At 43.1% G+C, this 12,064-nt stretch overlaps 1 protein-coding gene across 5 annotated transcripts in view; it reads left to right on the forward strand.

Moving 5' to 3' along the window:
* The window catches only part of ITPR2 (inositol 1,4,5-trisphosphate receptor type 2), a 1,555,333-nt gene that overhangs the window by 637,831 nt on the left and 905,438 nt on the right, over window positions 1-12,064 (forward strand). For all 5 annotated transcript variants that reach the window (XM_086920227.1, XM_086920242.1, XM_086920233.1 and 2 more), the window contains one exon: window positions 1,480-1,641. In XM_086920227.1, coding sequence (XP_086776353.1) covers window positions 1,480-1,641 — 162 coding nt within the window. The remainder of the gene's footprint in view (window positions 1-1,479; window positions 1,642-12,064) is intronic.

Consider the following 12,064-nt stretch of genomic DNA (forward strand, 5'->3'; position numbering starts at 1 on the left):
TAAAGACAGTATTAAATGATATGCTATACTTTCAAGAGTACGCAAAAAAACGAAAGCTAAATGGGCCTAGCATTCACCAGTCAAATACTGCCAAGAGGAAGCCTCTGTAAGCACTGATCGAGCAACTATCAGTGGCCCTTGGATCTAGATTTGTTTGGTCTTGCAGCAGCAATATTGTATGTATACATCTGTGTCTATCCGTCCTTTTCTTCCCATTGTGAGAAACACACTGTAAGGGGACTTGGTAGATGTTTAGTGGATTAGTGCATAATATTAGAATAAGACATGCACATAACCTTAAAATGATAGCATTATTTTATCGGATATTCATATTCACAAATAAATGCCCCTTCGCAACAGGCACTGCTCAGAAGACATTCGCCGTTGCTCCAGTGAACCTAGAATATTTTCTCCTTGATTCCCTTGCCTTGTCCCTCCTCACCTTTTTCTGTGTGTACACTTCTCTGACTAGACCGCTACCTCTGACTATGCTGAGTGACCTAAATGGAAGGTGGTATAAGAATAGTATAGCAGGAGAGGAGAAGAAGGTAGGTAAGGTACCTATATAGTCCTTTACCCTCTAAACCTGTTCAGTTCAAAAGAGTGAATGAACCACATTTATTGGTACAGTGGCATCCTTAGTTATTGGTAATCACATATTTTTAAATTAACATGTAAAGTCCGGGAATGTTGATCAAGCACCTACAATTACAAGAGATAAAAGGGCCCTCAGGTTTCCAGTTTCCTCAAAACTATCATTAGTAGACTGTTTGACAGGTCCTGTTCTCCTGTAGTGTGTGTTTGTCCAGCACCATGAGATATTGTGTAGTTTCAGGCCAATCTCTTCTTTATCTTTTCTGTATTATATTGCATAAATGGTGTGTCTTTGTTTAGATTGCAGCTGTATGTAGGGTGTTGATGTAGTGTTAAATGTCTCCATGTACTGATGAGTTGTCCAATGTCTCTCGAAGGGTGTTCGAGAGGCTTCATTTTTCCAAGGTAGAGGAGCAGAGCGCGCTCTCGTATAAAACAGTCACTTCCACAGTCGCAGGGTGATCATGCACATAATGACATGCCCCAGCTTAACTTCATCTTGTATGTTCATAGTAAATACAGGGTATCTCTCATCCCAAAGATCTCTTACACACATGATCATGTTTATTCCTCTTATATAGGTTTGTTTTTCAGATGTGTAATAACATATTTGTAGATTAATTTTGTAATGCCCCTCAACATAATTTGTTGTTAAGTGTGTAACTTTTGTTAGGACAATGACCCCTTCTTTAGGTGTAATATGTGGTCATATACGGCAACTCTCCATTCCACTCACTCCGAGTTCGATACTCACTATTCATAAAATAATAGAAGTTCACAGCTCTGAAGAGTGCAGTATAAGAACAGGGTGCAGTTGCTCACAACAGAAAAGTATTGTGCTCTTATGTGCAGCAGTCTCATGTCGCACGTGTTGACTCTTTGCAGATATTTGGGATTCTCCTGGCACCTTTCAAGGACAAAGCGGGAGAAGGTCCAATGCTTCGGCTTGAAGACCTGGGAGATCAAAGATATGCCCCGTACAAGTATGTTCTCAGGTTATGCTACCGGGTTCTCCGGCACTCTCAGCAGGACTACAGGAAAAATCAGGTGAGTTCAACCAGGAGTCTGAGTCAAGGAAGTTCTGTTTTTGTTATTTCGGTTTAGTTTTTGTTTAGTGAGAGCTAGCCTGTTAAATTCAGGACTGCTCCTAATGTAGTTATCTGATCTCCTTCCCACTACCAACACTTCAAATGATCTATAGGTGAGGAGTGGCCTATGTGTGCCTCTTGTCTCTGCAATGCACTGGGGCACCAGTATTGTATTCTCTTCCTCAGATGAGGCTTGGCTCCTGCACTGTCTCTGCTTTGCCCTTAATCGTTCTCTGTTTATTATCATCGCCTCATGACGAGTAGGAAGTGGCAGGAAGGAGTTTAAACTTGGTTTTCTTTTTAGTCTGATTGAAAAATCATTCTCATAAGCCCGAAATACGTACCTGAATTAGTACAATTTGCTGTGTGCAGATTGTCTTTCAGTTACATATTATCAACATCAGACTTACTTTGACGGCTGGTATTGTAATTCTCTAGGTGGCATGATTATAAAGTAAAGTGCAGTATTAAGTAACTTTAGTGGAAAATAGCACTACTCAAAGGAATGTGGAATGTAAATTACGTAAGGGAATTCCGAAACCGCTCCCTTACCCCTCCTATTTTACCCACGAATTCTTAGCTTGCAGTGTTGTCTTTAATACGAACCACCTTATGGGTGTGTTGATTTATTTTCTACTACACTCCCAGGTCCAATGCTGAGACCTACAGGTTTTTAGTACCAGTTTGGGATGAAACTGAAACTTCAGTGGCGACCCACGCAGATCACCCAGGACAGGTGGGCCCAGGCAGATCACCCAGGACAGGTGGGCCCAGGCAGATCACCAGGGACAGGTGGGCCCAGGCAGATCACCCAGGACAGGTGGGCCCAGGCAGATCACCCAGGACAGGTGGGCCCAGGCAGATCACCCAGGACAGGTGGGCCCAGGCAGATCACCCAGGACAGGTGGGCCTAGGCAGATCACCCAGGACAGGTGGGCCTAGGCAGATCACCCAGGACAGGTGGGCCCAGGCAGATCACCCAGGACAGGTGGGCCCAGGCAGATCACCCAGGACAGGTGCGCCCAGGCAGATCACCCAGGACAGGTGCGCCCAGGCAGATCACCCAGGACAGGTGCGCCCAGGCAGATCACCCAGGACAGGTGGGCCCAGGCAGATCACCCAGGACAGGTGGGCCCAGGCAGATCTCCCAGGACAGATGGGCCCAGGCAGATCTCCCAGGACAGGTGGGCCCAGGCAGATCTCCCAGGACAGGTGGGCCCAGGCAGATCACCCAGGACAGGTGGGCCCAGGCAGATCTCCAAGAACAGGTGGGCCCAGGCAGATCAGCAAGGACAGGTGGGCCCAGGCAGATCTCCCAGAACAGGTGGACCTAGGCAGATCACCCAGGACAGGTGGGCCCAGGCAGATCACCAGGGACAGGTGGGCCCAGGCAGATCACCAGGGACAGGTGGGCCCAGGCAGATCTCCCAGAACAGGTGGGCCCAGGCAGATCACCAAGGACAGGTGGGCCCAGGCAGATCACCAAGGACAGGTGGGCCCAGGCAGATCACCAAGGACAGGTGGGCCCAGGCAGATCACCCAGGACAGGTGGGCCCATGCAGATCACCCAGGACAGGTGGGCTTCCCGTGAAAATGTATAACTTGTAGTGACTTCAAGGCCAGTAGCAGTGTGCACTGGAGTAATCCATTCAACAGGCAAGTGGAAACCTAGACTGCATGGCTTTTCTTCACGTTCACAATAGCTGGGAAATCTAAACACTTTGTACGAAACCTAAGATGATCATGCTCTGAAGACACACTTGCTGTACCTTTTAATACTAGTTTGAAATTAAAAAAAAACATATTTTTACCACAAATGTCTAACTGATTTTTTTTCAATATACCAGATGTGCATTCAAATACCATGACAACTTTTCTTTTTTCGGCATGTAAGCTATCTTTTCAATAAAAACATGTCCTTTCCTAAACATAAATGCTTTTTTATCGCCAAACTCAAGCATGTTTTTTTCTGGAATTATCACCATTTTGTACACATACTTATTTCTCATCATCAATAAATACACTAATGTGATACGCAAATATTTGATTTAATCAAATACTGACCCCATCCTTTACTGTATCACACGGACAGATACAGCCTCACGTGCCGATGCATCTCCACTCTGCCAATGTTGGCCACCAGCATGCCGGGTATGGTACCCTTACTGTAAAGTGCTAATATACCAACCTATGGTGACTACACTCAGTGTTTGTACCGTGCTGTTGAGAAGTGTGAGTGTGACTCCAATTCTCAGAAACACTAGTTGCGTTTCTGGTCAGGAAGATATTGCATGGTGAGGAAGGATTAGTGCATTTAAAACTCAAATTTTACCAACAATTTGGAATGTGGATCATATCAGACGAGAAGTTGCTGATTGGCCTTCATCGGTCACTGTGTGTCAATATATCTGTTTTGAAATGGTCATTCCGTTGCAAGACTCACTGATAGAAGTACACGCCTAGTACCATTAGTCTTTTAATAGTTTAAAGACAATAGATCTTGGTTATGTGAGTACTTCTCAGAATAATTCTTTTTACATGTTTTCTGAACCAGAGCTAGCTCTTCTTTCAGCAGTGCATTAATGGTATGCACCATTGTCTACAAGTGATGCTTTCCTGTTTCTCTCATCCTGGGCTGACATATTTAACCTGTCTCAATTGGTAACCAATAAACAGCATGATTGCATTTCATGTGTTTAAGGGTCAGTGTGACACTTACATTTTCACTTGCTTAAGTCCCTACTGGAGGTGCATTGGGGGGCCTGGTATTGGCAATTTTTCAGGAGCCCAACCGAGCTGTCCTAAATGATGTGATGAGTTACATTTGATTGTTTGTTTAAAGATGGTATTCTTGAACACCTTGTTTATCTGTGGTTGTAAGGAAATGTCAGGGTCAAATATGATGACCGCGTGTTTTTCTCAATCTTACTGCTGTATCTGGAGCACATCCTGTGTTGGGAGCCATTCATAGGAGAGAGCTTCTTTAACACCTTGGCTGCTGTGGTCATTTTTCCCCTGTGCTGAAAAATGTAAGGAGCAATGTTACATGACGAGCTCAGCTCGCCATCAGCACACGACCACCGTGGCTGATGACGAGCTGAGCTCGTCATCAGCATCGAAGGGGTTAATGGAGCTGCCCACTAACAAGACCTTACGAATGGCATTGAAGAGGCAATGTTCCATCATCCAAAAGTATTCTATACTTAACTATGCTATATTTGGTTTCTGTTCTTCTCTCAGTTCATATGTTGATTGAATTGGCAGCAGTATACCTCTGACTATTTGGATTGTGACTATGTTCTAATGAACTAATTGCTACATCAATGTGAGTACAAAATCCTAGGCCATCCACAGAATAAGTGACCATAAAGGCTAGGACTAGTGGAGAAGAAGAATTGTCGAAAACTAATGTGTATATTAAAAAATATATATATTTAATTAGACATAGATAAAAATCATATAGAGACTCAAAAATATAAGTCAAACTATATGATACAGTAAAATAGTGACATATACAAATCTTGAAAAAAATACATCAAACATATTCATTAAAAAACAAATACATCATAGTAACAGTGTAGATCACGACTGATTGTAACGATTATACACAAAAAATTCTAAAATGACAGTTGCAATTATTGAAAGATTATTAAGTGGATTCGACGCGCGTTTCGGCAGTAGAAGAACTGCCTTCTTCAGGAGTCGTTGATGAAACTCTGGAAAGAATGTTATATATAACAGTGCATATATTCTGTTACATACTTACTACATATACCTAACTGTATACCTATTTACTTGTTACACAAAACAGAATTCGTAACAACTCTTAATCTACCAGAGAGGTCCAGACATAAAAATTAGTCACTTAACGTCATATAATAGACCGATATATGTACAAGGTTAGTGCAGTACTTAGCTAAACAAAAGAACAGTCATATAGGATTCATTATTGGTATAGGTAAGGTTGATTGTCATAGAGAACATTTACAAATAATTTCTCAATAAGAATCTCATAGTTTAGACTGATCACGAATGATGTATTGTGGTCTCAGTTCTGAGTACAAACATGTCAATTAACTTACATTTGCGATGTTGTATATCATTCCATTCTTTACAAAGGGATCGATGATAACTTCCCAAAAAAAAGACCAAAAACACAGGGCCACTTGGTGGGGCTAATACCTAATTTAAACAGAAATTATTATTAAGATAAGCTACGTAGTTGAAAAGGGAAGAGAACACTTTGAACACAATGGGTTAACTTAAACAATTGCTTAATGCAAACGATGCAGTCTCTAATGGAGAGGATATTAGGATTCATAACATTAAAAAAACTGTATTTGACAAAAAGATATATTTATCGAGTAAAGAATTGCATATTTCCACTATTTTTGTGATCTAATGTGACTAATCCTGTATTTGAATATATTAATACGGAAAGAGCAAATCACTGGAGGTAGAGGTCATTGTTGGGATCGAAGTTTGAAATTACATATCACTGTGCTCGGCATAACAAAGACAAAGGAAGATAAGAGAAACTTATAAAAGGAGAACTCTGCCGATAAAGATATCGATTTAGAATCCATCATCAATTGGGTAATATCTTTAGTGAGCGGGTACATAGTGTTTAAAGAAGAAGTTACCTATTGTTTTCACTGCATGGATATTGTGGCTCACTATATCGAGATATTTCGCTTCATAGTAATGTCCAATTAGTGGCAAGTAACAATCACTGCAGGTAGATATACAAAAGATATAAACAAATCTTAGGTCACTACTATTGTGTAACAGGTGTTCAGAAACATACACTAAGGTGCAACTTGTTAGGCTCAAAAGTGCTCACATAGTTAAAATCTAAAAGGTCATGAAAAGTACCTTTAATTGTATAGTTGCTGATATTCCAATCGTGGTTCCAATGCCTCTGGCATTTTTATTCCGTCATTACATCCAGTAACTAATGTGAACCACGATTGGAATATCAGCAACTATATAATTAAAGGTACTTTTCATGACCTTTTAGATTTTAACTATGTGAGCACTTTTGAGCCTAACAAGTTGCACCTTAGTGTATGTTTCTGAACACCTGTTACACAATAGTAGTGACCTAAGATTTGTTTATATCTTTTGTATATCTACCTGCAGTGATTGTTACTTGCCACTAATTGGACATTACTATGAAGCGAAATATCTCGATATAGTGAGCCACAATATCCATGCCGTGAAAACAATAGGTAACTTCTTCTTTAAACACTATGTACCCGCTCACTAAAGATATTACCCAATTGATGATGGATTCTAAATCGATATCTTTATCGGCAGAGTTCTCCTTTTATAAGTTTCTCTTATCTTCCTTTGTCTTTGTTATGCCGAGCACAGTGATATGCAATTTCAAACTTCGATCCCAACAATGACCTCTACCTCCAGTGATTTGCTCTTTCCGTATTAATATATTCAAATACAGGATTAGTCACATTAGATCACAAAAATAGTGGAAATATGCAATTCTTTACTCGATAAATATATCTTTTTGTCAAATACAGTTTTATTAATTTTATGAATCCTAATATCCTCTCCATTAGAGACTGCATCGTTTGCATTAAGCAATTGTTTAAGTTAACCCATTGTGTTCAAAGTGTTCTCTTCCCTTTTCAACTACGTAGTTTATCTTAATAATAATTTCTGTTTAAATTAGGTATTAGCCCCACCAAGTGGCCCTGTGTTTTTGGTCTTTTTTTTGGGAAGTTATCATCGATCCCTTTGTAAAGAATGGAATGATATACAACATCGCAAATGTAAGTTAATTGACATGTTTGTACTCAGAACTGAGACCACAATACATCATTCGTGATCAGTCTAAACTATGAGATTCTTATTGAGAAATTATTTGTAAATGTTCTCTATGACAATCAACTGTACCTATACCAATAATGAATCCTATATGACTGACTGTTCTTTTGTTTAGCTAAGTACTGCACTAACCTTGTACATATATCGGTCTATTATATGATGTTAAGTGACTAATTTTTATGTCTGGACCTCTCTGGTAGATTAAGAGTTGTTACGAATTCTGTTTTGTGTAACAAGTAAATAGGTATACAGTTAGGTATATGTAGTAAGTATGTAACAGAATATATGCACTGTTATATATAACATTCTTTCCTATAACATTCTTTCCAGAGTTTCATCAACGACTCCTGAAGAAGGCAGTTCTTCTACTGCCGAAACGCGCGTCGAGTCCACTTAATAATCTTTCAATAATTGCAACTGTCATTTTAGAATTTTTTGTGTATAATCTTTACAATCAGTCGTGATCTACACTGTTACTATGATGTATTTGTTTCTTAATGAATGTGTTTGATGTATTTTTTTCAAGATTTGTATATGTCACTATTTTACTGTATCATATAGTTTGACTTATATTTTTGAGTCTCTATATGATTTTTATCTATGTCTAATTAAATATATATATTTTTTAAGATACACATTAGTTTTCGACAATTCTTCTTCTCCACTGGTCCTAGCCTTTATGGTCACTTATTCTGTGGATGGCCTAGGATTTTGTACTCACATTGGTTCTTACCCTGCCCTAGGAATCTGTGTATTATTGATACCCAGGGGGTCCTTGTTTTCTCTCAACTAATTGCTACATCAACCATTACAAATTGCAGCAGTGCAAAAACATACCTGCACAATCCCACCCCCAGCATATAGCTACAGTCAATCTGTTCTGATGGTGGGTGCTATCACAGACAACACTGCTGCTGCAGGAAAGTATAAGAGATGGAAATTACATTAGTAATTGCCAAAGATATTCTAATTGGACATCATATAAGAAATGACCAATAGTAGCTCATTGAGTCTTCCATTGTCTGTCTGAACTATTCACACTTTGCCCCAAATTGTGCAAACCTGGTACACTGTTGTTGTACTGTGGGCACATGTATTTGGTTAGTACATGATTTTGTGATCTTTGTTCTGCACTATATTTGGAACATCATTATTGATTTCTAGTCTTTAAAAAATGTATTGGAATAAACAGTTATATTTTTTGCAATAAAACAATTTTAGGTTGAATTGCTTATGTGCAGTGCTCCAAGCGATTGTAGAACTTTAGTGACTATAAGTATGCTTGTAGAAAGTGAGATGAGGTAGTAGCCCAGTGCTGTGTTTTATAAGGATCTTTGCAAAATATGGACTCTGCTGAAGTGGTCAAAATGTATTCACTGCAATATTGGATCGAGTGTCTTATCCATTTCAAAGCTGTTGATTTATCTGTAACTTCTATATTTTGTTCAGAAATTCACAGTCAACCTTCTCATCTGCTTCTGAGAGCCTTAAGGAGTAGGAAAACTGTACACTTGTTTGCACGTATGAACTGGCCCTTCTCTAATGTTTGTCATTGCCTGTCCTGTCTCTATTCTTTGACTGGAAGACTGTAAATTATATAAAAGATCGGAATGTTCAGTGCACCAGACCCCTTTAGAGTCTATAAATGTCATTTTCTACCTTTCTCTATTTTTGCAGATAAAGCTGTATTTAGGTAGGATCATGTAATCAATCAGGGGATTGTGAAGTACGCTACTCACCCGCGAGGTTCTCAAGGTGCTGGGTTCGGAGGTGCAGCTCCGAGTCAGCCAAAGAGTCTGGTCTTGAGGCTCTTCCTGAAGGAGCGCAGAGTGGGGGAGCGTCTGATGTCGATTGGGAGCTCATTTCAGGTCTTTGCTGCGATGTAGCAGGAGGCTCTTCCACCTGCTCTGCGGATGCGCAGGCTTTCGTGTAGGTTGGCGGAGCAGAGCTTTCTCTTGGGTACATGGAAGGAGACTCTTTCGTTGATGTATTGGGGTCCGGTGTTGTGGAGGCATTGGTAGGCATGGGTGAGTAGCTTGATGGTTACTCCCTTCTCAACTGGGAGCCAGTGGAGGTCCCGCAGGTGTTGTGCGATGTGTTCATGTCATGGAATGCCGAGAATGAGTCTGGCCGGGGTGTTTTTGGATGGTCTGGAGTTTGCGTAGCAGGGATTTGTTCATTCCGGCCTAGAGGGCCTTTCCTTAGTCCAATCTGCTTATTAGGAGTGTGTTTTTGACGGTCTTTTTGTGTTCGGGGGGACCCATTTGAAGGTCTTGCAGAGGGAGGCAACAACGTTGATCCATCAGGTCATGGTTCGGGAGGAGTTGAGTAGGATGCAGAGGTTTCAGGTGTGGTCCGTGGGAGTGGGGGGTTTGCCAAGGGTGGTGGGCCACCAGGTATTGTCCCTTGCTGAGGGGGTAGGTCAGAGGACGAGGACTTCTGTCTTCTCGGAATTGAGCTGCAGGCAACTGCTGCTCATCCAGGATGTGACATCTTTCATTTCTTCCTGAAAGCTGAGTCTGGTGGTGTGGGGATCCTTTGTGAGGGAGAGGAGGAGCTGGGTGTCAGTGACGTAGGATACTATGCGGAGCCCACACTGTCTGACGATGGCGAGAGGGGCCATGTAGATATTGAAGATCGTAGGGCTGAGCGATGATCCTTGGGGTACTCGGTAGTTAATCTCTGTGGGTTCAAAGACAAAGGGCAGGAGTGTGATTCTTTGGGTTCTGCCAGTGATAAAGGAGCGGAGCCAGTCGAGGGCGGGTTCCCTGTATGCTGACGTTGTGGAGCCTGGTGGTGAGAGTGCGTGGGAGACGGTGTCAAAGGCTGCAGAGAGATCTAGTAGGATAAGGGCCACGCCAGGGCCTGGTCGAGGAGAGTGCGGATGTCATCTGTGGCGGCGAGGAGCGTGGTCTTGGTGCTGTGGTTGCTACGGAATCTGGATTAGGAAAGATCGAGGATGGGGTTCTCGTCAATTAAATAGCTGGATGTTGACTATCTTCTCAGTGAATTTGTCCAGGAAGGGGTGTAGAGAGATCGGTCAGTAGATTTTGAGGTCCGTCGGGTCTGTGGAGTTCTTCTTGAGGAGCGGCTTGACTTCTGCACATTTCCAGTCGTAGAGGAATGTGCCGGATTCGGAGGTGGTGTTGATGGTGTGTCGTAGCTCCTGTGCTTTGGCAGTGGCAGCTCTGTGGAAGATGTGCAGTGGGCAGGGGTCCGTTGGGGCTCCTGAGGGAATGCTTTTCATGGTTATGGTGGTGTCTTCGGTGGTGACCGGGTCGAGGTGAAGATGGTAGGCTGGCTGTTGTTGCTGGATGATGGGGTAGTTGAAGTTGTCGTAGAGGAACTTGATTTTCAGATGAAAGTTGGAGCCGATTTTGTTGCAAAGGTCCTGGGAGGGTGTGACGTCTGTGGCTACGCTCGGGGGTTTGATGAATTCTTGAATGATGCTGACAAGTTCCATTGAGTTGCTAAAGTTGGGGAGGATTTTGATTTGGATGAAGGTCCTTTTGATGGATCTGATGCGCTGGTGGTATTCAGTCATGGCGTTCTTGTAAGTGGTCCGGTCTGCTGCGGTTTTGCTGCTTCTCCATAGCTACTTAAGATGACTGCAGATGCGTCTGGATTCTTGGCGGGCAGTGGTGAACCAGGTGGCCTCCATGGGGCGCTGTCTTTCGGGGTTGCGGAGGAGGGCGAGCTGATCTGCGCCATGGGTGTTCCATCAGTGTAGTTCTTTGGCTGCAGAGTTGCCGTCATTCGGGGTGGGAGGGGGATTGTGGTTGAGGGTGGAGTTGAGGTGCTCTTCGGTGACCTTGCTCCAGTTCCTTTGCAGCAGGTGTGGTGTAGGTTTGCGAGCGGTGGCTTTGTCGAAAGAAAAGTGTATGCAATGGTGGTCCGTCAAGGGGGGTTACGTGGTGTGGCTGAAGTAGGTGTTGTTACATCCTGCGAAAATGGGGTCGAGGGTATGTCCTGCCTTGTGGGTAGCGTTGGTGATGAGCTATTTCAGTCCGATGTTGGCGAGGTTGTCCACGAGGGCGGAGGAGTTGGGGTCGCTGAGGTTTTCGAGGTTGAAATTGAGGTCTCTTAGCAGTATGTTTCCATGGAGGCGATGGTGTAGGGTGCAATGAGGTCGGCGATGGAAGGGGTGAACGTGGTTCGAGTTCCGAGTCGTCTGTAGGCGAGGGTGCCACGTAGGGCTGTTCTGCGGCTGTTCTGGATCTGGAATTGGAATGTAAAAGGAGATGTTCCGTGCCGGACGGGGAGTCATTCGTGCTGGAGGTGGTGAGTCAGAGTGAGTCCTTCTCCTGGGTTGTTGGGGTGGTCCTTCCCCTGGATCTTGTATCTGTCAGGGATGGCGGTAGCGATGTCGAAAGCGGAGGTGGGGGTTGGTCGAATTTTCCGTGAAGAAGTCGCCATCTGGCGAGAGGGTGCTGAGGAAGTCCCAGATTTCTACTGCGTGTCTGTGCAGGGAGCATACGTTGAGGAGGATGGCGTCTGGCGGGAGTGCGGTGGCCTGGGGGTCCGGAGGTCGTGAA

This window comes from Lissotriton vulgaris, chromosome 1_1 (genome assembly GCF_964263255.1).
Source record: "Lissotriton vulgaris chromosome 1_1, aLisVul1.2, whole genome shotgun sequence".
NCBI lineage: Eukaryota > Metazoa > Chordata > Amphibia > Caudata > Salamandridae > Lissotriton > Lissotriton vulgaris.